General features: G+C 40.1%; 1 protein-coding gene and 3 long non-coding RNA genes across 4 annotated transcripts; all 4 read left to right on the top strand.

Moving 5' to 3' along the window:
• The first annotated feature begins 8,965 nt into the window (after nt 1-8,965).
• LOC140548206 (CD276 antigen-like) lies at nt 8,966-11,579 on the top strand. Its single transcript, XM_072671655.1, has 4 exons — nt 8,966-9,016; nt 9,676-9,716; nt 10,224-10,553; nt 10,876-11,579. The coding sequence occupies exons 1-4, from the start codon at nt 9,006-9,008 to the stop codon at nt 10,980-10,982; spliced, it is 489 nt and encodes a 162-aa protein (XP_072527756.1). The 5' UTR covers nt 8,966-9,005; the 3' UTR covers nt 10,983-11,579.
• A 2,651-nt stretch (nt 11,580-14,230) lies between these two features.
• On the top strand, nt 14,231-15,381 carry LOC140548203 (uncharacterized). Its single transcript, XR_011978543.1, has 4 exons — nt 14,231-14,322; nt 14,410-14,526; nt 14,694-14,794; nt 15,133-15,381. It is a non-coding gene; the product is annotated as an uncharacterized lncRNA (long non-coding RNA).
• A 1,421-nt stretch (nt 15,382-16,802) lies between these two features.
• On the top strand, nt 16,803-17,652 carry LOC140548244 (uncharacterized). The gene is made up of 3 exons (XR_011978546.1): nt 16,803-16,859; nt 16,956-17,185; nt 17,576-17,652. It is a non-coding gene; the product is annotated as an uncharacterized lncRNA (long non-coding RNA).
• A 6,278-nt stretch (nt 17,653-23,930) lies between these two features.
• LOC140548256 (uncharacterized) lies at nt 23,931-25,204 on the top strand. Its single transcript, XR_011978549.1, has 3 exons — nt 23,931-24,017; nt 24,192-24,286; nt 24,729-25,204. It is a non-coding gene; the product is annotated as an uncharacterized lncRNA (long non-coding RNA).
• Nucleotides 25,205-27,930: the final 2,726 nt, after the last annotated feature.

The raw sequence follows: 27,930 nt of genomic DNA, 5'->3' as shown, positions 1-27,930 counted from the left end.
TCACAACCAGCTTCCCCACTCACTGGACTCACTACAGCGTATCAAGGCCCAAGGACTCTTATTGGTGTAGTGCAGCATAGTCACCTAGACTGGAAAAGGAACCCCAATCTTCCTCGTGGTGTGGTAGCTTACAGGCCGGTAGTGGTGTCATTCTCTCCAAGAGGCCTTTGGGTATGTGCCTCTCATGCCTAGAATATCTTCTCCCTACTATATCTTATAGCAGTCAGGCCCAAGGTAACAGAAGTATCCCTCCAAGAAAAAGCTTTACGTTGTTATGTTATGTTGTTGTTGTGGTTGTGAGTATTTTGAGGCAACAGTTGTTGTGTAGTTCCACTACTCCGCAGCTTTAGGGAGACTCTTGCCGCTAACCCTTGTGGGAAATCTTGACTCCTGACCCGGACCTTGGAGGAATCCCTGTCTCCGTGTTTAGCTTGTTTTTTTCTTCTTTCTACCACTTTGCCACCTACCGGTCCAACCAGCAGGCCCCCCACCCACCACCACCCACCACCACCCATAGCAGACCAGCGGCTCACACGCCTACCACTGCTACCTGCTTAGCGACCATTTTTACCATATCTGTTACACATATTTGGTAATTTTTATCATTAATGTTTAAATAGTTCTGATCAGAGGAGGACGGGTCGGGTCCCCCTTGTGAGTCTTGGTTCCTCCCAAGGTTTCTTCCTCCAGCTCTGAGGGAGTTTTTCCTTGCCACTGTCGCCGTTGGCTGCTCACTGGGGGTCTTTGATTCAACATGTCTTACGTTATTTCTGCTTTCTTCTTTGTCTCTGTCTTTTATTAATCACTATTTATGTAAAGCTGCTTTGTGGCGACAACAGTTGTAAAAAGCTCTACAAATAAATCTGACTTGACTTATCTGTTGCGCCACACCAACCATGCAAGACAAAACAATGTTCACCATTAGTGTTGGACACAGATTGAATCTGACCCCCGCCTTTAACCCATCCATGCGGTGGCAAACACACACAGATTGACAGTAAACACACGTGCTCGCAGCGGTGGGCGTGCAGGAGGAGCAGAGAGGGTAGGCAAGCTGCCCTGCTCAAGGGCCAACAGTGGCAGCTTGCCAAACTCAGGTATCAAACCCACAACCCTGTCATTAACAGCAGGGAGCTCTAATCGGTAAGCCACCACTGCCCCCTACAGTCTGTAATATTTAAAGAACGTTGACAAAACCAAAAAACGAATAAATGTTTTGTTGATACCGGAAAATTATTTTCAGTGCATTCACGCAAACTGTAGTACCTTATGACAGATTTCACTCATATTCCTTCTATACCAAACACAAAGAAAATGAGAGCTAGAAACATGCCAAACATGACCTTTTCTATCAAAGCTATTAAAAGTAATAAGACAGATTTTTTATTTTTTTGTGGAGAAATCATCACCATCCCGTTTAAAATACTTGTAAACAAAATAAGGTCACTTAATAGCAGAAGAATAGCAATTGGCATAGTTTTAGTTTTACAGAACAATCTTGATCAGTCACGCTGCATGTCTGAACTTGGTTCTAGGAAAAAGGTTGCAGGCACATGTAATAGCAACAATAGTTGTTTACAACAAGTTTTAAAAGTAAATATAAAAATAATTATTTTAAAATAAATAAAATACTGCCATGTTCTTCATCTGTGAACATATAAAGTAACTTATAAATCAAGTGGCTGCATAATATAGTAACTAAGTCACAGAAACAATCATCTTCATTCTTCAAGCAGTCGTATGCTGCAGCTACAGAAGTTGCATGTGGATAAAGCTCAGCAGAGTAAATACTGTATATGGTTATAACAGAGTTCCTGATTGTCACGGATTACAGAACATCATACAGAACATTCAGAAATTGTGTAACATGGAATCAATATCTTGACTGATCCAACTACGTTGTATTTTGTACACTTTATTGTTGTTGGATTTGGTGTTTTATGGTGTAATTGTGTCTGTTTTGAAACTGATGTTTTAGTCTCCTCCAGGCTTCCCTTGCCTTAACTGGACGGACCTGGTTAAATTAAAAAAAATATCCCAGCAGAACAGCGAAGACGAGTGGAGATAAGATGGATCTTACTTCCATGGCCTTGTTTCCTGGTCTAGGAGTTGGCTGTGGAGCTGGCTGTGGAGTTGGCTGTGGAGCTGCTGTGGCAGAAGAAAATACTTAGTTAGTAAAACCAGCTAGATATTTGTTAGCTTCATGGCTAAATGGCTTCCTCAGACCGTCTGTACCATGAAAATTTCTCTTCTAGGTAAACAAGAGGCAGAGACCATCAGTCAGTCAGTCTATAGGTGAAACTGTCTCCAGTAACTAATCAAACTGTACTTTGGCTCTAAAGCTTCAGAACTGAACAGGGTAAGTGTACTCATTAAGTTCACCAAGAGGCATCATTGTGGGAAAAAGTATTTCTCAGCTTTTATACACATTTGAACAAAAAGTGGCATGTCCAAAATTATTCATACCCTTTGAAAACTGTCACAGTCCAAATCCAAAGTTCTATACCATTCCAAATAATCCAAGCTGTTTTAAAGCATCCTAATTACCCTGATTCATTGGGAACAGCTGTTTTAATCAACTCAACAGGAGAAAAACAGCAGCTCTCTGCAGTTGGTTTGTGGACAGTCATGGCTAAGACAAAGGAGCTCACTAAGGACCTGCGGCTGTGCATTGTGGCCGCTCACAAGTCAGGAAAGGGCTATAAAGCCATATCAAAATGTTTTCAAGTTCCAGTGGCTACAGTGCAAAGTATTATTAAAAAATACAAGAAGTTCCGCACTGTGGAAAATCTCAGAAGATGTGGTCGGAAGCCAAAAGTGACACCTGTGCTGGCCAGGAGAATAGTGAGAGAGGTGAAGAAAAATCCAAGGATCACCACCAAGGCCATCCTGGTGAATCTGGACTCTGCTGGTGGCGACATCTCAAGGCAGACAGTTCAACGGACACTGCACACTGCTGGGTTCCACGGACGCAGGCCAAGGAGGACACCACTTCTCCAGAAAAGGCACACAAAAGCCCGCTTGACCTTTGCAAATGCTCATCTGGACAAAGAAGAAGACTTCTGGTGTTCTGTTTTATGGTCAGATGAAACAAAAATTGAATTGTTTGGCCACAATGATGTGTGCACCATTTGGCGTAAAAAAGGAGAAGCCTTCAACCCTAAGAACACCATCCCCACTGTCAAACATGGTGGTGGGAACCTAATGTTTTGGGGGTGTTTTTCAGCCAATGGACCAGGGAACTTGATCGCAGTAAATGGCACCATGAAAAAAGAGCAATACATCAAGATTCTCAACATCAGGCAGTCTGCAGAGAAACTTGGCCTTGGGAACCGGTGGACATTTCAGCACGACAACGACCCAAAACACACAGCCAAAGTGGTGAAGAAATGGTTAGCAGACAAAAACATTAATGTTTTGCAGTGGCCCAGCCAGAGTCCTGACTTGAATCCAATTGAGAATCTGTGGAGGGAGCTAAAGATCAGGGTGATGGCAAGGAGACCCTCGAACCTCAAAGAGTTGGAGCTCATCACTAAAGATGAATGGGCAAAAATACCAGTGGAGACATGCAAAAAGCTGGTCAGCAATTACAGGAAGCGTTTGAGTGCTGTAATAGCCAATAAAGGCTTTTCTATTAATTATTGAGAAGGGTATGAATAATTTTGGACATGCCACTTTTTGTTCAAATGTGTATAAAAGCTGAGAAATACTTTTCCCACAATGATGCCTCTTGTACATCATCGTGTTATCTCCTGGGAGATGCCTGTGTCATTTCCAGGCAAAAATATAATTTCTGGTTAAATAAAAGTAAATTTAAGTCAAACTTTGACAGGGGTATGAATACTTTCGGGCATGACTGTATGTATGTATATATATATATATATATATATATATATATATATATTTAATACCGACATGATCTAGATTTGTTAAGTTAATTAGATTAGTTGATGTACATTTTATAATATAAAACAAAGATAACTTCGCTCAAAGTCAAAAGGTGGCATGGGCTTAATTGGTACCCCGGTGCTCCGAATAAGCCCATATCATGATTATAAAATTATTAAAAGTATAAAATGCATTATTTTCAATAAAATAAAAAACATCATATTTATTCTGTTATTAAACATGATCAGTTTTAAATGAATGTTTTAAGAATAATATTTTCCTCACTGAAAACAAAAACAACAAATTAGCTGACGTTAAACAACGTGTAGTTCATTATATATGTATTAATTTCCACTTGTGAACTACATCAGTAAGGTAAAGTTATACAAAGAACTGTTAATACACTTTTACACAAGAGTACAGTCAAAAAAGTACGGTGGTAATTTAATATATTTGTATATTTACAAAACCATGCATGGAGCCTAAATGTAATGCAGACCAAGCATCATATTATTTTGGTCCACCTTAAAAAATTGTTTTTACCCATTCACAGCAATTTATGATGATTTTATTGGTGAAGCTACTGGTTTATCATTGAGATTAGCTGTGTGCACAACCTCATCTTTGCATATAAAGGAAAATAGCATAGAACACACAAAGGTCTAAATATCAACCTTTCATTTAACATATAATTTATGTTAAATGAAAAAAAGCAGTGGCTGAAAACCGCAGCAGGTGGCTGTGTGTGAGGTCCCTGAGAGGTGTTAACTCAACATCTACAATGTTGGATTGTTGTGCAATTAAACTAAAAAAAGTAATAAATTGCTGGATTGGTAATTATATAATATTAATATAAAAATAATAAAAAACAGTTATCTGCTGTCCTGCGCATTTCATGTCTCTCAAAGAATGAACTACAAAACAGAGGGGATGAATGTGATGTACACGATGAAGAAATGGAGAAAGAACCCACGCACCTCGTTCAACTTGTAGCTGTATACTCTGTTCTTGTTCCAGTGTGATGCAGGAATACGCTCCGTTATCAGACGAGGTCACTCTGCTGAGCTTGATGGAGAAGTTGCCTTTTGCAAACTCCTTAGGAAAACTCTCCGTTCTGCCCTGGTAGGCTGGATCCTGGTCCACAATCACCTCACCTTTGACAATGTTGTGCACTTTCCTGTCATCATTGTGCCTCCAAAACACGTTCATCTCATCACGCTGTAGTGGAGCTCCACTGTACAAACATGGCAGGATGATGCTGCCACCTTCAACAGCTATAATCGGCTTCTCCAACGACACTGCCAAAACGGAAGAGAGGTAGAGGAACAGTTAACGAAAGACATGTCCACACACACTAACGTTTTACCAGGCCATTTATAGGGACTTGCCATGTCTCACCTTCACTGATCAGAAGCAGGAACATGCAGGTGATCAACCATCTGGAAAACAGCACACAGAATATTCAGTGCTGAGCTGTAGCAGACTGCATACAGGTTCTACCAGCTTCCAGAAAACGGAGGCCTCAGGGTTACATGGAACGAAACTCATGTAGAAACACGTCCAGCCTAGCAAAAACACAGGTACTCAGACACCTGGAGGCACCTTGCTCTGCACAGTGCAGTGCTTTCCCTGCCAGAACACACCCCTACAAGCCTGAAAGGGCCTAATGAGCTGATTAGTGGGTAGTAGGGTGTCTCCAGGACCAGGTGATCCAGCAGGTATCTAGCTAACATGAGGTAACTGCAGAGTTACTGCAGTTTGGCCTATTGCCAGACAGACCTGGGTGTTCCCATTCTGTCGTAACGTGAATGCTTTAACAAACAAGCAGCCCATTAAAACTGAAATCTGATGCTCAGATATAAATATTTGTTTGTTTATTTATTTAGCTAGCAGTTCGCATGCTAGTGAGGCGGCTGGCTGGCTGGCTGTGAGGCCTTCGCCAGGCTAGCGGAATACGTTCAGACAGCGGTTGTTTAAAGCGTAGACAAACTCGTACCTACCTCCTAACCATGGTGTCTAATGTAGGAACGACTCATAAAAACATTCAGTTCTGGCGAGTTTTTTAGGCGTATCGATTAGAGAAACCAAGCAAGTCACGCGCATGCGCATATAGGCACTAGTCACGCGCTGAGTCTGTCAGGAATTCCCCTTCGCTACATCATCATGACCCTATTGGCTCCATGCTGCCTAATAATACCAGGCGTGGGCTAGAGGGGTATAAAGCCCCCCAGCATTGAGGAGCTGTGGAGCAGAGGAAGAACTGTGTTCTCTGGAATGATGGTGGTGGAGCTACATCCAGTACTTCTGGGAGGAGTTCTGGAGCTGGAGCTGGAGATGATGATGATGATGATGATGATGATAAGGTGGTGGTGGTGGTGATCATCATCATCCAATATCCTGACCTCACTAAAGCAAATCCTCACAGTAATTCTCTAATTCGACATCTAGTAGAAAGTCTTCCCAGAGACAGTTACTCTAAAAAAGCAATAATAATAAAAAAAAAAGCAGGAGGAACTTTTTTAGCGAGTAGCAGCCAGAACAATTTGGGTGTTTTGTGCATTATTGGGGAAAAAAAATCATCTTATATGCTTATATTTTACTATATCAAACACCTCCCTCCACTTCCCATCATCCATCAGTCCATATTTAACCGGGGGGACCAAACAAAATGATCAATAAAGCTTTGGTACAATTTGCTAATCCAATATTCACTTTAGGAAAGACTTTTTATATTATTATATATTATATTATATTATTATTTATACTGTAAAATGCATAAAAACATAGTTTTTTCTCCCTCCTTCAATACGTCTGTTTTGTAACTGCCCCTTTTCCCCGTACTGAAGTTGTGATTCTGTATGTGTGCAGAAATGTAAGAAAAAAGAATTATTGAGTGAAAAACATTAAGAGTAAATAATGGCTTACTATATATTGCATGCTGGACTGAGTATCGTCCACCAACCAGAAATATCCAGCCTACAGCGTCCTGTGGGGTTCCAGGTGGGATAAGTGAAATACTTTCGTAGAGCTAAATGCTGAACATAGTATTTAATTAACACTACTAGAAATGCTTGCTCTAGAGTGCTCTACTATTAGATTACTTAGTACTACTGGTCCTGTTCTGGTGTTTTTGTCTAGCTAATTCAAGACTAAATAAACAGAAATCAGGAAAAACTGAAGTGCAGTAAATTCTAGAAGGTGGAGGCTTTACAGATCTGCAGATTGTGGATGCTTATCGTGCTCTTAAATAAGTTCTTTCTGTTTCCGTTCCACAGAAGATCCAGATTCAACACATTCACTTGGGCCGAATCACAGGACCAACCGAGGTGCCAACCGTACTGCCGCGTACAGGACTTTCAGAGGCCTTATGGAGTTCATGCCTTGATGGGTCAGAGCTGTTTTGGGGGGCATGAGGGGTAGTCGGAGACTCTGTCATGTTCCAACAGTGACGAGGCACTGAAAACCACAGCGACGGTGTACTGGAGGTACAGAGACAGTAAGACAGTGTACGACATAATCAGTAGTGAAGCGCAGGTTGACGAACAGGAGCCAGCGTTTAAAGGCAGAGTGGAGAGTTTTCCAGACGAGTGGAGAAACGGCAACTTCTCCATCAGACTGAGCGATGTGAGGAAGTCTGATTCAGGACCGTACACCTGCTTCATTCCTCTAATCAGCCACCAAACCGAAGCACATCTGACTGTTACAGGTGTGTATTTATTGTGTTTAACCTCACTTTGTATTGTTTGTGGGCTGAAAGGTCAGTGCTGACGTTAATGTTTAACAGACGTTGTGTCGTGTCTTCCCTGTAGCAGAAATACTCTAGCCTTCACAGGGAAGGTCCCACTGGTGGAGTATTCGTGTAGCTGGTTGCTATACAGTATGATCCCACTGGTGACATTTCCAAGGCTGGTCCTTAGATAGTACGTTCCCAAAAGTGGGTTTAGACCCAACATTAAAAACAAATCGTGGCGTCTCAAAGATGTGTGTGTGTGTGTGTGTGTGTGTTTACTGCACGGATGGGTTGGAGGCTGAGGCCAAACTCCATCTGTATCCAGCACTAATGGTGAGTGTGCTCATCTTATCCTGCAGTATTTCTGCTGCATCATCACTGATTAACTAGAACTTCGGGTCCAATCAAATGTTCAAACTCCAGTGATCACTGTCCAACACCACCCCCCCCCCACACACACCTTATTCATTAAACATTCAGAAAGATATTCAGGTATGTGTTTTTAGAAACTGTAAATATTAAGTTTAATTAATCTGCCAAAAGTCTCACAGCAGCTCATCAGGTGCAGTCAGACCGACCCTTTCAGTCCATTCAGAACACATCCTAACCCGACCCAAATTGGGTGATGCGTTTTGATCATGGTTTAGTTTTTCCTCAACATCATTCTGAACACTCCCAGTTAATGATTCAGTGCTGCTGATGGTGGTGGTAACAGTGCTGAATGTGAAGATCTGGGATCTCTGTTAGATGTTAACTGAACAGAAATGGGCAGCATGAAGACCTGAGGCTCTTTGACAAAGGTCAGGTTGTTATACCCAAACAACTGAACCATCAGAACATCTCCAAAATGGCTCCATGGCCTGCAGGGGGGCTCCTGGTCAGCAGAGTGAGTATGTATGATGACCAACCAACCAACCAACCAACCAACTGGCAACAGGGTGTCAAGAGCCTGAGGCTTAATGATGGTTACACACAGTGCAGACCAGTCAGAGTGAACATAGTGACCCCTGTCCACTGTTGTCTACAATAGGCACAAGCAGCAAAACTGGCCCTCAGAGCGAAGGAAGAAGGTGGTCTGGTCCGTGGGAAGCGCTGGAACAAGTCTGGTGGCAGAAACCAGGCCCTGTTCCTGTGCTAGCAGGAGCCTAATCCAGTCATGTTGGGCTTAGTCAGCGTAGAACTGTTGAGCACAGATAGTTAAAGGAATGGAAACGAATTTGGGCAAAATCGATGGTCTGCCAAGTTGACCGTCCAGCCAGACTGATCTTTGTATTCAAACAGTCTGAATATTGATCCATAACTTGGCATCCGAAGTTTCCTTTCAGTGGTTTTAACTCTGAAGGTATTTGGAGAGAGTTCTCCGTGTCCATAACCTGCGAGAACCGTCATGTGTACACGGTAAGGAACACCAGAACATCTTTCTTTCTAAAGTGAAAAATGTAAAGTGAAGTAAATTCTTATAGTTGGGCTAGCATAATTAAAGCAGCCAGTTAACTTACACAGCTAACATGTATTAAAGCTTATTAAAGTTAATAATTTAGTTAGCTTTTTTAAGTTAGGTTTTGAAGTTTGAAGTTAGGTTATCTAACATGAATCCTGTCTGAAAACGCCTGATAACCTAATAAAGTACTTAATAAATGTGTTAAGTTCTCTTGACACCCGAAATAAATGCTTTAATGTCTTATTAGTAGTAGTAGTAATAGTAGTAGTATTAACATTAGGAGAGTATGTGAACGCCTATGTCTATCTGATAATACGTTAAGATACTATAACTTGTCACCTCATGTACACTTGTACACGCCCTCAAGTTAGTTAGATATTGCAAGCAGGTAGATACTGTGGAGCAGACTGGTTAGATATTAAACCAGCCGAGCTAAACTAAACTACCAGGAAGTCCGAAGTAGCTTCATAAAACCTGAGTATCTGTTTTCCTATGCTGGACGTGTTTCTACATGAGTTTCTACATGTAACCCTGTTCTACATGTTTCCTCTGTTCACTGGAAACTGGAAGCACTGGAATTCTGCTACAGCTCAACACTGAAAATTCTGTTTTGCAGATGGTTGATCACCTGCATGTTCCTGTTGTTGGTTAATAAAGGTGAGAATAACCAGTTTCTTTACTGTTCACCCTCTCCCATCTCTCATCATATAGTTACTATAACCCTCAACACCATCAGAAGATGGACCCCTTTTTTTTAAACTTGTATCACTGGCCTTTTTAAAGCTCAGCTCTCTGGTGTCACTCAATTATTGTTAACTCTTAGTCTCAAACCATCGCCACAAAGCCTGTAACTGGCTTTAAGTCTTTTTTTAACCATTTTATTAATTTCAGATTTATTGCATGCCTTTATTGCCTTTTTTTTTTGCTTAAACTAGATTTCTACTGCTGGGTTTAACTATTAGAATGTATATTATTTGATTTATATCTTATTAGTTTTACACTGTATTAATTCCTATATATTTTATCTATCAGCTCATGTACATTGTAATTGAGGGTCACCCTTAATGTGATTGATATAGCACAACATCTCAACAAATGGCCTTGAAAAAATCAGTCACATTTTTTTTTTTGATTAGCCATCTATCCTTTCTTCGGTTTTGGCAGTGTCGTTGGAGAAGCCAATTATAGCTGTTGAAGGTGGCACCATCATCCTGCCATGTTTGTACAGTGGCGCTCCACTACAGCGTGATGAGATGAACGTGTTTTGGAGGCACAATGATAAGAGGAAAGTGCACAACATTGTCAAAGGTGAGGTGTCTGTAGTGGAGCAGGATCCAGCCTACCAGAACAGAACGGAGAGTTTTCCTAAGGAGTTTGCAAAAGGCAACTTCTCCATCAAGCTCAGCAGAGTGACCTCGTCTGATAACGGAGCGTATTCCTGCCACATGTTGTTTGAAAGTGACGTCCAGAGTATACAGCTACAAGTTGAACGAGGTGCGTGGGTTCTTTCTCCATTTCTTCAACGTGTACATCACATTCATCACATGTTTTGTAGTTCATTCTTTGAGAGACATGAAACGTGCAGGACAGCAGATAACTGCGTTTCCTTTAGCCCACTTTCAACTATGAAGTCTAATAATGAAAAAAAAGTCTAATAATAATCTCTACCACTTATTATTTTAACCAATCCAGCAATTTATTACTTTAGATTTCATTTTAACTGCACAACAATCCAACATTGTAGATCTAATGTAGATCTGTAGGTCTGAGGATGAGATTTAGCCACAAAGCTAACACGTATTTTCTACTGCCACAGCAGCTCCACAGCCAACTCCTAGACCAGGAAACAAGGCCATGGAAGTAAGATCCATCTTATCTTCACTCGTCTTCGCTGTTCTGCTGGGATATTTTTTTTTTATTTAACCAGGTCCGTCCAGTTAAGGCAAGGGAAGCCTGGAGGAGACTAAAACATCAGTTTCAAAACAGACACAATTACACCATAAAACACCAAATCCAACAACAATAAAGTGTACAAAATACAACGTAGTTGGATCAGTCAAGATATTGATTCCATGTTACACAATTTCTGAATGTTCTGTATGATGTTCTGTAATCCGTGACAATCAGGAACTCTGTTATAACCATATACAGTATTTACTCTGCTGAGCTTTATCCACATGCAACTTCTGTAGCTGCAGCATACGACTGCTTGAAGAATGAAGATGATTGTTTCTGTGACTTAGTTACTATATTATGCAGCCACTTGATTTATAAGTTACTTTATATGTTCACAGATGAAGAACATGGCAGTATTTTATTTATTTTAAAATAATTATTTTTATATTTACTTTTAAAACTTGTTGTAAACAACTATTGTTGCTATTACACGTGCCTGCAACCTTTTTCCTAGAACCAAGTTCAGACATGCAGCGTGACTGATCAAGATTGTTCTGTAAAACTAAAACTATGCCAACTGCTATTCTTCTGCTATTAAGTGACCTTATTTTGTTTACAAGTATTTTAAACGGGATGGTGATGTTCTATATTTCTCCACAAAAAGAAATGAAAACAATAAAATAAAATAAAAAATCTGTCTTATTACTTTTAATAGCTTTGATAGAAAAGGTCATGTTTGGCATGTTTCTAGCTCTCATTTTCTTTGTTTCGTATAGAAGGAATATGAGTGAAATCTGTCATAAGGTACTACAGTTTGCGTGAATGCACTGAAAATCATTTGACATTTCACATTTCCGGTATCAACAAAACATTTATTTGTTTTTTGGTTTTGTCAACATTCTTTAAATATCACAGACTGTAGGGGGCAGTGGTGGCTTACCGATTAGAGCTCTCTGCTGTTGATGACAGGGTTGTGGGTTCGATACCTGGGTTTGGCAAGCTGCCACTGTTGGCCCTTGAGCAGGGCAGCTTGCCTACCCTCTCTGCTCCTCCTGCACGCCCACCGCTGCGAGCACGTGTGTTTACTGTCAATCTGTGTGTGTTTGCCACCGCATGGATGAGTTAAAGGCGGGGGTCAGATTCAATCTGTGTCCAACACTAATGGTGAACATTGTTTTGTCTTGCATAGTTGGTGTGGCGCAACAGATAAGTCAAGTCAGATTTATTTGTAGAGCTTTTTACAACTGTTGTCGTCACAAAGCAGCTTTACATAAATAGTGATTAATAAAAGACAGAGACAAAGAAGAAAGCAGAAATAACGTAAGACATGTTGAATCAAAGACCCCCAGTGAGCAGCCAACGGCGACAGTGGCAAGGAAAAACTCCCTCAGAGCTGGAGGAAGAAACCTTGGGAGGAACCAAGACTCACAAGGGGGACCCGACCCGTCCTCCTCTGATCAGAACTATTTAAACATTAATGATAAAAATGACCAAACCAGATACAGCAGATACGCTGGTCTGCTATGGGTGGTGGTGGGTGGGGGGCCTGCTGGTTGGACCGGTAGGTGGCAAAGTGGTAGAAAGAAGAAAAAAACAAGCTAAACACGGAGACAGGGATTCCTCCAAGGTCCGGGTCAGGAGTCAAGATTTCCCACAAGGGTTAGCGGCAAGAGTCTCCCTAAAGCTGCGGAGTAGTGGAACTACACAACAACTGTTGCCTCAAAATACTCACAACCACAACAACAACATAACATAACAACGTAAAGCTTTTTCTTGGAGGGATACTTCTGTTACCTTGGGCCTGACTGCTATAAGATATAGTAGGGAGAAGATATTCTAGGCATGAGAGGCACATACCCAAAGGCCTCTTGGAGAGAATGACACCACTACCGGCCAGTAAGCTACCACACCACGAGGAAGATTGGGGTTCAATTCCCGGTCTAGGTGACTATGCTGCGCTACACCAATAAGAGGCCTTGGGCCAGACTCCTAACACTGCATTGGCCCAGTAATACGAGTAACCTTGTAAGTCGCTCTGGATAAGGGTGTTAGCTAAATGCTGTAAATGTAAATGTAAATGTTACAGTGGAGCAAAATTATGGTGAAACATGGAACTGAAACAATACAGTATCGATACATAACGATACATAAATCTGCATAAAAAAACAGACATTAGACACAGTGAACATACAGGACAGTGCAGTGTGTGTGGTTGGGATAAGATGTGGTGGGGAAGAGATAATGCAATTCCCAAGCCAGACAGTGTTGCAGCTGCTCAGGATGCTCCTCACAGGCCTTCTATAGAACATGGGAGCGGGAGATGAGCTTTCCTCAGTCTCCTCAAGCAGAAGTAGAGGTGCAGCTGGGCTCTCTTGGCTATATTTATTGATACGCTGTAGTGAGTCCAGTGAGTGGGGAAGCTGGTTGTGACGTGTCTCATGACCATCCTGAGGCAGAACACTGGGGACTTCTTTGGCACAGGGATGATGGTGGTGATCTTGAGGTCCTCTAAGAGTTGTTGAAGATGTCTGTAAGAACATCATTTGCGTGACAGACTTTACGCAGTCTGTCTGAAAACGAAGATTGTGTTTGATTCCTAATCTGTAGCAGGGTCTGACATTTGTACATGTTAGTGCTGGTTCTAGTAACCATGCCTTGTTGGGCTGCAACAGTTATTTTAAAAAAGCACCTTTTCTGTGAAGATGACAGAGTCCAAGGCCATGTACATTAACCGAAGAGTCCAGGAGGGGGAGCCATTCTGACAATAATACTTTTGATGTCAACCTAGTTCAACTAAACCAACTTCTAAATGCTCCTGAAGGGGGGGGGGGTGCTGTGGTGAGAATGAGTTTCCACTTCCTCTCCTAAATGCTCTAAACCCTGTGCAGAGCTTCTTGGTGACAGCATGAAGGATCTACAGCTTCAGATGTGTAAGTGAGGGGTTTTTAGCTCTAGTACTGAAAAAATCTGCATGTTCTGAACATGATGGGGAGGCTTTGGGTGGGTTTCTGTCTCCTCTTTGTAGATTTACTCCTGTGGGTTCAAGCTGTAGGAGGTTGGGAAGCTGTTCAGGTTAAACTGGGAGTAAACATGGCAGTAAACTGTGATCTCCCAGCTAGTAGTAGAGCAGAGATCTACTGGTACAGGCAGACCCAGTGCAGAGCTCCTGTGCTGATACTACGCTCCTTTAATAATGGAAACGACACTTTGGCTCAATTCTACAACAGAGTTTTCAAACAGAAGTTTTCATTACAAGATAATAACGCCTTACTGATACACAACATCACAGAAGAAGATCTGGGGGATTATTACTGTGTAGAAACTGCAGAACCGTTCTTCAGTAACGGAACGAGGCTGAACAGAACTGGTGAGTGTCTTTAAACATGCTGTCTACTCTGTTGTTGAGCTGCTGCTGCTGAACTGAGCTCTGTCTGACTGTCTGTACTGTTTGCAGAACCTCCTTCAGGACATTTAAATAAAACAGATCAGCGACCACAACCTCACACCCCATGGCCAAGCCTGACTGTTGCATCTGCTCTACTTAACTGTGTTTTCATCACTGCGATCGCTGGTGAGTGATGATATGGAAGTTAAGTCTTCAGTTTATGAATAATTTCTAGGAAATGTACATACTGTTTATTTAAAGGCTCTTTCTAGACTGGTGGGAGGACCTGATGTAGATCAATTGTAAGATCTAGTTTAAAGAAACTGATCTGAAAAACTTTTGGAACAATCCAGCTCTGCTAGCAAGCCACTGCCAAAGACCTTCAGAAGTGCAAGACAAACTACCACCTCCAGACCTCAATCTACAGCAGAATCAGGACTGGATTAGTGCAAAGGTAGGAACACACAGACCTTAAAAAATAAAAGTGAATCCTAAGCCATGCCATGCCGGCACAGGCATCTGTTAGCTGTTGTGGTAGAGTTGGGGAACCGGCAGTTTGAGAAGAGGCCCCTGACTTTACATGTATCAGAGGAGACGTGTTCTCCTCCTAGTGTCTGGAACAGTGCTAGGGGTTCTGATGTAACAGAATTAGCAGTAAGAGCTCTCCTCCAAGCGAGTCCAGCTGTCCACAGAGGGGCAGTTTGACAATTTGGTGTAGAGCTATATTCCAAATAAAACATTAAAAATGAAAAACATGTAGACATTGTCTCTTAATGTCTTTTCCTTTTTCAGACTGTGTCCATAATGATGCTTCAGAAAGATGTACAGAGCAGCCCCAGAGGCAGCAGCTTCACTGTGGTGGAGTTTACTCAGCTCAGCACTGTGCCGTAGGACCAACCACACTCACCTCACACTCTGCTCTCTGCTGAGAAGTCTCAGGAAACCTACATCTGTTTTCTTACTAATTCCTGAGCCTTGCTCGTGTTGTCGTGCAATATATACATGTACAAAGTGTGTCCTATAAAACCTTCCACTGATCAATAAACAACCTTTTTCAGTGTAACATTTTCAGTGTAAACTGTGTGGTTCTTAGAGGTGGGTCATCAAGCGTGTTACAACATGAGGACTATACCCACAGGCATTTCTTAGAAAGACTATTATTTTATATCATATTAGCTTAGTTTATCTGCATTCTGAACTGTTCACCCGTCCTGCAGAAAATTTCAGAAATGACTTCCATCATACCACCCAGAGGTCTGATGCCTGATAGATTTTAACATCGCTGGTTTTTCTCATGGCTCGTTCCTCTGTGTGGGACAAAATAACTCATCGCTTGCGTAACCAAAAGGCCCAGATTGTTGGGAAGATATGATCCCACTCAATGCTTTACACTCTTTAAAACAGGTGCCAAGGTTCTTGGAGTGATGCCATAGAGGAATCCCTTTCTGGCTTCCTACTTTCTTAGCCAAAACAGTTGAACAGTATACTGAAGAAGGAGCTTTAGATTCGTAACGTAGCAGAACCATTTTTATGTTTTTTTAAAACATATCTAGAAGTTCTTCATCTTAGAGAAAAGAAGCCAGTCAGAGCTGGAATTCTACAGTGGAGGTGAAGGGAAGCAGACATCTGAAGCTCTAATAAAAGTGCTTAGATAAAATATTACACAATAATTAATGTATCCTGACAAATTTTGCATCATACATTGTAAAACAAATGCATGAACAAATGACGCAAAGAACTATGAAAAAGTGAAGCCAGCCTTCGTCTTTAAGAACTGCTGCCAATGCGGCATCTCCAGGCAGTCGAGGCTTGGAGGAAAGCTAACAGCACCAGCTAACAGCAGGTTGTCTTGCAGCATCTCCCTGTATTTTGCACCATCCATCAGTTTAAGATATCCAGTTTTACAAAACACACCACATTAGAACAGATGCATGTAAACATAACTACAGTTAACTCTAAATAATACTAGACTCCATGAGGAGAGCTTTGGAGATATTCTAATGAACACAGTGATGGAGAACCACCTCCACTTTCTGTAGGAGTGTTATTAGTGTTTATTCCAATATTAGTGTTTTACTGAGCTTATAAACACTTATAGCCCAGATAAGCAACTTTATACGCTAATTCTCACAAGTGTCTAAATGTCTGCACAGTTCAGGATGAGTTTTCATAACTGAAAAACTTTCATAGGCAAGCTGCATAAACACTTTTAAAATTTAAAAGGTTGTGTCTCTCCGTGTTTCTAGATCCACAGAACAATACGGTGAACAGTGTTTTCTTTTAAGATGAACACCATGAGCATTCATGAAGCTGGAGTAATATTTTTCACCAAGTCTAAATAATGTCTAGACCAACTGTAGCTGTAGCTTCTAAAGAGCTGAAAGAAAGATGTGGTCAGTGTTAGACAGGGTCCCACTTCCTCTTCTGTATGTGACTAAAGCTGAGTTCAGTGTAACTGCTGAAGACACCCTGTGCAGAGCTTCTTGGTGACAGCATGAAGGATCTACAGCTTCAGATGTGTAAGTGAGGGGTTTTTAGCTCTAGTACTGAAAATAATCTGCATGTTCTGAACATGATGGTGAGGCTTTGGGTGGGTTTCTGTCTCCTCTTTGTAGATTTACTCCTGTGGGTTCAAGCTGTAGGAGGTTGGGAAGCTGTTCAGGTTGAACTGGGAGTAAACATGGCAGTGAACTGTGATCTCCCAGCTAGTAGTAGAGCAGAGATCTACTGGTACAGGCAGACCCAGTGCAGAGCTCCTGTGCTGATACTACGCACTGTAAGTGCTGGAGAATACATCATGGGTAATCACTACAACCCAGCTTTCAAACAGAAGTTTTCAGTACAGGTAAATCACTCTTTACTGATACACAACATCACAGAAGAAGAACTGGGGGATTATTACTGTGTAACAACTAGAGATCACTGGTGCAATCACTGGTGAGTGAATATCAGTGTTAAAAGCAGACGCTTCACTGCGTTACCAGTTCTTCTCTGACTGTTCTGGCTGAGAGGCTGGTGTATTTATTAATATTTGCTGGATAATGCACATTCATTAAGCCAAATGTAAATGTGCTAGTGTTAATTTTCAACTGTAGTCCCTGAGCCTGATGCTATTAGCTGCAATCAATTCAAGTAAAGCAAATAGAGACTATAAGAAAGACTGCTCACATGCCCCTTGCCTACAAGCTAATATTACAGAAAACTAACAGAGCAAATATTGTTCACCATGTGCCAGTTCTGCTGGCAAGCCTGTACAAAAGATCTCAGAACAAACAACCTCCTGACTCCAGTCTGCAACAGCAAGACTGCGATGTAGAGGTAGGTATAATCCACGTTCAAAAGTAAGCCCAACCATAGATTAGCTATGTCTATAGAAATACTGTTGTAGCTAGAGCCTGAAGCTAGTCGTAAACTAAGCAGTTTAGCTACAAATGTGTTAACATGTAACTTGTTAAAGAAGATTATCAAAAAACGTAATGTATCTATTACATAAGCAAGATCTACCACCTGATATCCGGCCATCTCTTTTTTTTAGTATTCCCAGATCAATTTTCCTACCCTGACCAGAGGACCAGAGGCCAGGCAGGGTCAAATTGACAGCATCTACGCTCTAGCACAAATCCCGAGACAGTAAAGACCTACATTGAAGAACCTAATTCCCAGAGGGTAACCTGACACAGCTGGATTGAATTTCCAATTCCACTGGACTGGACGTTTTGAGTAATGCTCTGTTTGATGTTCTGTGTATAGTTGGCTATTATTAGAGTACTGAGGGTTAACTAGTACGTATGTAAATTACCGTTTTGTTTAGCTGCCACTATCAAACCTACGTCTAATTAAGCTAACTAAACTACGGTGCTTGTAAATGTCATGTGTGTGAGTAACGTTTAAATTGGTAAAGAACATTCACATCAGCTTCTTTGAAACTTAAATATGTTCTTCACACTCACATCCTAACAAAAATAGGTAATTGTGGAACCGAAAATGATGTCACTCAAAGAGCCCTTTGTGGCGTCTTTCTTTTTTGAAATGTGCAGACCTTCATTTGCAGTCCCAGCTGTGACACAGTCATTTTAATGGTGGGCTGAAAAACTATCCAAGCTGCGATGTGGAGTAACCTGAAGATCTGGTGACAGGGCATATTCAATTATTATAATTATTATAATGTTTTTATACATCAATGCTTAGCAAAAAAGTGTCTGGATATACCAGAATAACTGTTCATATGGTTTACTATTAGAAATGAGTTTGGGTATTTTAAAAATTAAAGTGCCAATTCCTTTAAAAACATCTGTCTAATAAAAACGCAGTCATCCTGAAGCCTGAATGTTGTCCTTACTTTTGTCCATTTTTATAGGTAACAGAACACCAAGTAATGTCAGGAAGTGTCCTCTTTGTTTTTAAGTTTGTTCCTACCAGACCTTTGTGCTGTTTTTTTCAGTAGCCCAGTCTGGTTAGCCACAGGCTTTCAGGGCTACGTCTGGCCTGCACGCAGCAGCAAACTTTGCTAGATCCTGTGTGACCAGGGTATTCGAAAAAAACCCACAAGGATGGTTAGCACACATTTAGTTTTAGTATATTCTACACCAACATCCCTGCATACATGGCCATTTAGCAAAAAAAGAAAAGTTCCTCAAAGAACTTTAAAAGGTTCTTCACACTTATGTCTCTTTAGAAATGGTTTCTGGCATTGTTCAAAGAAACCTTTGTAGAATCCTTACATTAAAGAGAGTACAGATCTTCAGTTCAGAGCATAAATATCAAAAGCCCCCTAAGATACGGCTAGTTTATTTATAACACCACCACGAGATCTATAGTTGTACGTTATTGCTAAGTTACACGTCATGAACATTTCGGACTTTTCTACATTAGACACAAAATAACTTGTAGATCATAGATGTTTGTTTCTTATCCTTTTAGTCTTTATTACCAAATTCTAGCTTCTAGTTTCCATTAGTGAAAAATAATAGTGCTTTAATTCAGTGTTTGTAATGGATACATTCCCTGTTCGATTTATTTAAAAACCCATCTCCTCTGCTGTCACCATCATTCATCTTGTTATCGATGCCCCTGGTCAAATGACGTGTTTTTGATGTAGTAAAATGTCATCTCCAAAAAGAACACCAAGTAATGGAAGACATCGTCCTCTTTGTTTTTAAGTTTGTTCCTACCAGACCTTTGTGCTATTTTTCAGTAGCCCAGTCTGGTTAGCCACAGGCTTTCAGTGCTGCACGCATCAGAAAACACTGCTGCTGATTCTGCTGCGTGACCACAGTATCTGAAAAACCCACGAAGATGGTTCCCATGTATTCTCGACCAACATCGATGCATAAACGGCCATATAGAACCAAGCCGGGTTCCTCTATTGTAGGTCAAAGACTACTACTAAGTTTTTCAGGACTACACAGAACCATTTTTCTAGGAGTGTAACAACACAAGGCAAAAGTGGTCAGCTAGTTCCTCAGACCAAAGTAAGAAAACAAGTTCAGATCCTTTAAATATTATTTTATAGAAATACCTGAAGACCCACAGCTCTCCTCTTAAGGTGAACATCTTAAGGCTGGCTCAGACTCAGACAGTGCTCAGACTGCTCAAGTGCCCCACCGGAAAGAACACGGTCACATGATCACATCACACCTCCGGCCTTCAAAGACTAAACCTGGTGAGTTCTAGATAATGATGTTACAAGTGTGAATGAACCGCTGAGGTTACAAATTTCAGTACATGTTATAAAAAATATCGAATGAGGGCTGAAAAGACCACAACATTACACCACTTCGAGACCACTGTAAGCCTAAAGTATATTGTACAGAATGCAGAGAACTGGATGTCTGAAACTTGCACAGACACTGATGCAGAAGCTAATCTGGGGGCTCTAAGAAGGCCAAATACATACAGTTTAAATTAGGCTCCTAATGACTTCCCTCTTACTGTCTCGGTTCCCAATGACAGAGAAATACAGTAGAATTAGCCTTACACTACACCCTGCTATAGGGTCCGCTCAGCTCGCTCCTGTGTGGGCTGCAGTGCACCACCCGCAAGCTGTTTATAGACCTGTGGTTAGACCAGTTCACCGGTTTACCAGAGTCCTACGAGCTGAAGTTTGACTTAGCTACAGTCTCTCATTAGGGTGAATATTAATAACGCTCTAAATGTAGGTATTGTGATATACACTGAGGAGGAGGAGCTACAGTCTCTCATTAGGGTGAATATTAATAACGCTCTAAATGTAGGTATTGTGATATACACTGAGGAGGAGGAGCTACAGTCTCTCATTAGGGTGAATATTAATAACGCTCTAAATGTAGGTATTGTGATATACACTGAGGAGGAGGAGCTACAGTCTCTCATTACAGTGAATATTAATAACGCTCTAAATGTAGGTATTGTGATATACACTGAGGAGGCGGAGCTACAGTCTCTCATTAGGGTGAATATTAATAACACTCTAAATGTAGGTATTGTGATATACACTGAGGAGGAGGAGCTACAGTCTCTCATTAGGGTGAATATTAATAACGCTCTAAATGTAGGTATTATGATATACACTGAGGAGGAGGAGCTACAGTCTCTCATTAGGGTGAATATTAATAACGCTCTAAATGTAGGTATTGTGATATACACTGAGGAGGAGGAGCTACAGTCTCTCATTAGGGTGAATATTAATAACGCTCTAAATGTAGGTATTGTGATATACACTGAGGAGGAGGAGCTACAGTCTCTCATTAGGGTGAATATATATTAATAACGCTCTAAATGTAGGTATTGTGATATACACTGAGGAGGAGGAGCTACAGTCTCTCATTAGGGTGAATATATATTAATAACACTCTAAATGTAGGTATTGTGATATACACTGAGGAGGAGGAGCTACAGTCTCTCATTAGGGTGAATATTAATAACACTCTAAATGTAGGTATTGTGATATACACTGAGGAGGAGGAGCTACAGTCTCTCATTAGGGTGAATATATATTAATAACACTCTAAATGTAGGTATTGTGATATACACTGAGGAGGAGGAGCTACAGTCTCTCATTAGGGTGAATATTAATAACACTCTAAATGTAGGTATTGTGATATACACTGAGGAGGAGGAGCTACAGTCTCTCATTAGGGTGAATATTAATAACACTCTAAATGTAGGTATTGTGATATACACTGAGGAGGAGCTACAGTCTCTCATCAGGGTAAATATTAATAACACTCTAAATGTAGGTATTGTGATATACACTGAGGAGGAGGAGCTACAGTCTCTCATTAGGGTGAATATTAATAACACTCTAAATGTAGGTATTGTGATATACACTGAGGAGGAGCTACAGTCTCTCATCAGGGTAAATATTAATAACACTCTAAATGTAGGTATTGTGATATACACTGAGGAGGAGGAGCTACAGTCTCTCATTAGGGTGAATATTAATAACACTCTAAATGTAGGTATTGTGATATACACTGAGGAGGAGGAGCTACAGTCTCTCATTAGGGTGAATATATATTAATAACACTCTAAATGTAGGTATTGTGATATACACTGAGGAGGAGCTACAGTCTCTCATCAGGGTAAATATTAATAACGCTCTAAATGTAGGTGTTGTGATATACACTGAGGAGGCGGAGCTACAGTCTCTCATTAGGGTGAATATTAATAACACTCTAAATGTAGGTATTGTGATATACACTGAGGAGGAGGAGCTACAGTCTCTCATTAGGGTGAATATTAATAACACTCTAAATGTAGGTATTGTGATATACACTGAGGAGGAGCTACAGTCTCTCATTAGGGTGAATATTAATAACACTCTAAATGTAGGTATTGTGATATACACTGAGGAGGAGGAGCTACAGTCTCTCATTAGGGTGAATATTAATAACACTCTAAATTTAGGTATTGTGATATACACTGAGGAGGAGGAGCTACAGTCTCTCATTAGGGTGAATAATAATTAATAAAACTCTAAATGTAGGTATTGTGATATACACTGAGGAGGCGGAGCTACAGTCTCTCATTAGGGTGAATATATATTAATAACGCTCTAAATGTAGGTATTGTGATATACACTGAGGAGGAGGAGCTACAGTCTCTCATTAGGGTGAATAATAATTAATAAAACTCTAAATGTAGGTATTGTGATATACACTGAGGAGGCGGAGCTACAGTCTCTCATTAGGGTGAATATATATTAATAACGCTCTAAATGTAGGTATTGTGATATACACTGAGGAGGAGGAGCTACAGTCTCTCATTAGGGTGAATATATATTAATAACACTCTAAATGTAGGTATTGTGATATACACTGAGGAGGAGCTACAGTCTCTCATCAGGGTAAATATTAATAACACTCTAAATGTAGGTATTGTGATATACACTGAGGAGGAGGAGCTACAGTCTCTCATTAGGGTGAATATTAATAACACTCTAAATGTAGGTATTGTGATATACACTGAGGAGGAGGAGCTACAGTCTCTCATTAGGGTGAATAATAATTAATAACACTCTAAATGTAGGTATTGTGATATACACTGAGGTAGAGCTACTCACTGTAGAAGGCAGAGCAATCAGTGTTTGATTCCTAGTCGGTGAGGACAGCGTCACTTACGGTGGGTATATATTGTAGTATATCAGAAACACTGTTTGCACTGACATGTTTGATAGCTTATGCTCTGCAGTGTAATAATGCAGACTACAGCTATGTAGGCACTCATTAAAAGGTCATCTTATTGTATCACAGCCAGCTTATAACCGAGACTGAGGAGGAAAAAGGCTGTGGTCAGTGAACGCTCAAACCTTACTTCCTCTTTAAACTGTCTGCCGTGGGACAGAAGCAGATCACTTCTGAACAGCCTTTATTCGACAGCATGAGATTTTTACAGCTGCAGATATGTAAGTTTAGGTTAACTGTTGTTTATCTGTATGTATTTTCGTACATTTTGTAAAACTATTTTCTGAACATGATGGTTATTCTCATTCTTATGTTTTTTTTGTAGATTTGCTCCTGTGGTTTCAGGCAGTTAAAGGTTTGAAAGTTGTTCAAGTTGAACTGGGAGGAAATATGACGGTAAACTGTGATCTTGTTAGTAGTGGTAAAAAATACTGGTATTTGCAGAGCCATTGCAGAGCCCCAGTGCCGATATTATGCATTTCGTGTGACAACAAGGGTGGGCCCAAATACTACCACACAGTTTCAAACCAGGCGTTTATATTACAAGCAAATAATTCTTTACTGGTGCAAAACATCACAGAAAATGCACTGGGAGACTATTACTGTGTAGATGCAGCAAAACCAGTTTTCAGTAAAGGACTGAGACTCACCACCACTGGTATGTTGTTCTTTACTTCGCTCCAGTCTTGAGTTATTAATTAATTGCATTAAATCTGAACTCCGTAAATTATGAATTGGATTATTAAGCTGTTCATAACTGAACACTGTTTTTCTATTACCCATTTATTACACATATCTAAACTCTTTTTTTAACTACTAACAATCAACAGACAGTGTGTATTTTGTGCTCTATAAGACTGTGTGTGTTGGATGTTCTAGCGTTTCTGAGACCTTCTCCAGAGCATGTAAATAAAACTGAGCTGAAAGATCAGCAGCCACCCCCTCATTCTGCAATGCCCAGTCTGACTCTTGCATCTGCAGTGCTTAACTGTGTTCTCATCGTTCCAGTTGTAGGTGAGTGGTTATTCTGATGCTAAAAGTAGTGAACAGTTACTTGGACTGGGATTCAAGTACTATACATGCACTTAAGAGTTCTTCGTATATCAGTTTGAGCATCTTTATCTGGTTAAATGTTCTGATTCTACCGGTTTTAAGAAAATTTGACATGTATTGGTGGTAAATTACCAGCTCTGCTAGCAAGCCACTGGAAAAGATCATCAAAAGTGCAACCTCCACCTCCTGACCCCAATCTACAGCAGCGTCCAGACCTGAACAGTACACAGGTAGGAATATTTCACCTTTAAAATCAGCCTCCGTTATTTCCCGAGTCTATCAGAAGAATTGGTAGTCGGACCCTTAAAGTCATTCTTTATGCAGAAGAATAAAGCAAATCTAAGTTAGTCCTAAATCATCTGGTCTAGTTTATAGAACTGACACAAACCGTGTTTTTGCAATTTGGCAAATCTGTAGATCTGCATTTTTGACCGTTTTTAGTTTCTCCACCCTTTAAACCCTGTGGCTGCTCTGTACACTGTCTCAACACTTTTTGAATAAATGGATCATATAATAAAATAAAATGATTTCCATTGAAAGTAAAGAAGGATTTTTTTCCTTCTCCTAAGTTTTTAATTGGGCAGCGAGGATATCTACCGTAGATTAGACTGTATGTCAACTAAATTAGAAGGATTTGCCAACTTAAGTCTAGCCAGCCTCCTATTCTTTCAGTATGCCCAGATTGAGCTGCCCACATTGGCCAGAGGGCCGAAACTGTCCCAGGACAACACCGTCTACTCCCAGGCGAAGATTCCCAAATGATGAAAGCATTCAGCAAAGAGTTTCAGCAACAGCAGAGAACTTCACAAAGCTGCCGTTAAACCAGTTCAGTCTCAACTGAGCCGTGTTGGAACTGAGCCGTGTTGGAATCTGATCTACATTTGAAGTCAGTCTGTTCATTTGGACTCTTCTCTGTACATTTACGGTGTAAATTCTTACACCGATCAGCCACAACATGAAAACTACTGGCAGGTGAAGTGAATAACATTGATGATTGAGTGGCTTCTGTCAAGGGCTGGATCTACATATTAGGCACATTTTTTTAAATGATGTTTTAAAGCTGGAAAAATCTTAAGAATCTGAGCCACGTTGATAAGAGCCTAATGAGCACCACAAGGACCCACAAAATACTGGGTTTTAATGTTATGGCTGATCAGAAATTTCACTGCAACCCTGTTAAGGCTTCAGTCTTGTTTTTCACAGGGTATAGTCTTACCTGTCCTGAACTATGGAAACTGATGTGAGTGTCTGAGGTTGTTTTTAATAAATATTTGCTTAACAATTAAAATCTGAATGTTTTTTTTGTAAGTGACTGTGTGATCAAGCTAACAAACAATTATCAATTAAAAATAAATTATTAATATATGTTCTGTATAGTTCAAGTAAATAATCAGAGGGAAAGCTAACATTTACCAGTTACTGGAGTCTTTAGTGATCTTTAAGAGGGAACTGTTACGACTCTAGGGTATGAATATGAGTTAGCAAGCAGGCCTTTCCTGCTCATCATCATGGGAAAGATGGGGAAATATTTAAATTAATGAGACACAGATAAAAATACCAACCTCCCCTGATGGAACAGTAAGTAAGAGGACCCTCGTGTTTTCTGCCCCCGAGCACAGTGAGATGGACGACTACAGGAGTTGGCTGCGTCCTGGACCGGGTGTCAGCACATCATAACTATCTGGACGGCCTGTCAGAAGAAAAAGACCAGACAGTGAACGCTGTCAAACCTTTTTCTAGAGTCTGCTAATCACCACTGGAACACTGACTGGAAACCAGTTCACCAGCCAGTTCACAGCTCAAGCTCCAGGCTCATACAACACTTCAATAAAAAAGATGACAGGAATGAAACATTAGACATTTCTACTGCTGGAGCATCTTTCTGGAAGTTTTGTTGAACTCTACTGCCCCCTGCAGTTTGTGCTGAAGATTTCTGAGAAGAGCATTATGGATGTTTTTCAAACTTTATGAAATTACTAAACTAATTAAATCTACTTTAGTAGTGACATGGAGTAAGAAGTGCTAAATCAAAATGTACAAATGATTAAACACAAATAATAATATTAATATTAATTTCCTAAATCTTCCTAAAGCTTCTAGGAAAGTTTCCAGAGCTCATGTAATAAATTCATTTCTTAATACCTATTTAATTAAATGTAAAATAGTTGAAAAAGTGAACCACCAGCAACCTCAACCTGAACACACACATACACACACAGTGATTACTCTGAACCTACCAGTTTACTTAGTAACTTAGTTTGGAGCCTTCCTGCACATGTTTGCACATGTCCATATTTGAATATTTGTATATATTATTTATAGAATGTATTGTCTTTGTACTTACTGTCTGTGCGTCTCACCCTGTTTTGTCTTTCATCCTTGCACTATTGTAGCATGTCCTACCTATTCTGCAGAGATGTATAGACTTACTGTGTTTGGTTGTACTGTACAACCCTGTATTTGTATAATGACAATAAAGTTGAATGGAATTGAATCAAATTGCATTATTTATCGTGCATTTTCAACTACAACTACAACCACAACGTCAGGTCACAGACAGCTGACGTCAGCTAAAATTAGTTAAAACTGGACGTCAGATTAAACTGGTTTGTATCCTGTGTATCAGCTTTATTATATTATTATAGAGTTTTATACCGTATATTTACCAAATATTTACCATAACAGACCAATAAATAAGCAATAAAAAAGAATAAAATAATAATAATAAAAGTAGTGATGTCAACATTAACATGTTAAGCCATATGATTAATCTGCAAACTTTAAGGTGATAACTTATTTTTATGCAAATTATCATCAATCATCTTACCAAGATTGGCCCCAACTTCCTCCCTTAGGTCTGTACAGAGCCTAGTGGAGTTTTAGCAGCCTTATTAGCAATGTAAACACAGCGTCACTACTGTTCAGCTCAGAGGGTAGATTTCACTTTATTTATGCTGAAATATGGATTCAATCTTATAACTAACTCTCATTCTCTTACACACACACACACACATACACACAAACATTGCTGCTCCTCGCTCAGCTCTAGGTCTAATCCAGCCCAATAACCAGGCTAAAGTTCTCAAACGTACACTGAAATAGGAAAACAAAATTCAAGGATGTGCTAGCTAGCATTTTAACATATAATTAATAATGAATTATAACTCATTTACATTTATATAACTATAAATAATTATTAACTGTAACTATAATTAATAATTATAATTATGAAAAGATTGACACCACTAAATAAAACACATTAAAAACACCAAACATCTACTTTAAATCTTTTCTTAATGTAGTGCTTACAAGTTTGTCTCTTACAGTGGTGAGAATCAACTTTCCACCGCTGATAAAACATAGCCAGTCAGTGTCTGAGATTGTGTTTTACTCCCCTCTGGTGGGCGGGGGGCCACTGAATGACAATTCGGGCCTTAAGGTGTACTTTCAGAAAATAATTCAAGAGTTAATTTTTGTTTTGGTTCACTGAATCATTTTGATGATCTTTGTGGCAACTATGATCTTGATTGTACTGCCCTCTGGTGGACAGAGGTGACTAAAACACAGTTAAGGCCTTAAGATTAAGATAAAGACTTTCTGAACTTTAGAAATGTGGTGGTAAATATCATCTCCATGCGAAATTATAGCTGAATGTAAGACTAAAAGAAAAAAAAAACACCATATAACAGTCCACATACTGGGTCATCAGAGGTACCCAACTACGTTGTTACTTTGACCCAGTATTGGGTTGTTTTTGTTTGTTTTGTAACCTGTAAACATACAGAAATAAGATGATTTCCTTAAAATAATGATGGCCAGAAAAAGCATTCGAGGAAATTGTGAGGAAACTTCTGCAGCATCTGTTTAAACAGTG

Source organism: Salminus brasiliensis, chromosome 25 (assembly GCF_030463535.1).
Source record: "Salminus brasiliensis chromosome 25, fSalBra1.hap2, whole genome shotgun sequence".
Taxonomy (NCBI): domain Eukaryota; kingdom Metazoa; phylum Chordata; class Actinopteri; order Characiformes; family Bryconidae; genus Salminus; species Salminus brasiliensis.
The sequence above is the reverse complement of the archived record's forward strand: the minus strand, read 5'-3'. Positions and strand labels throughout refer to the sequence as shown.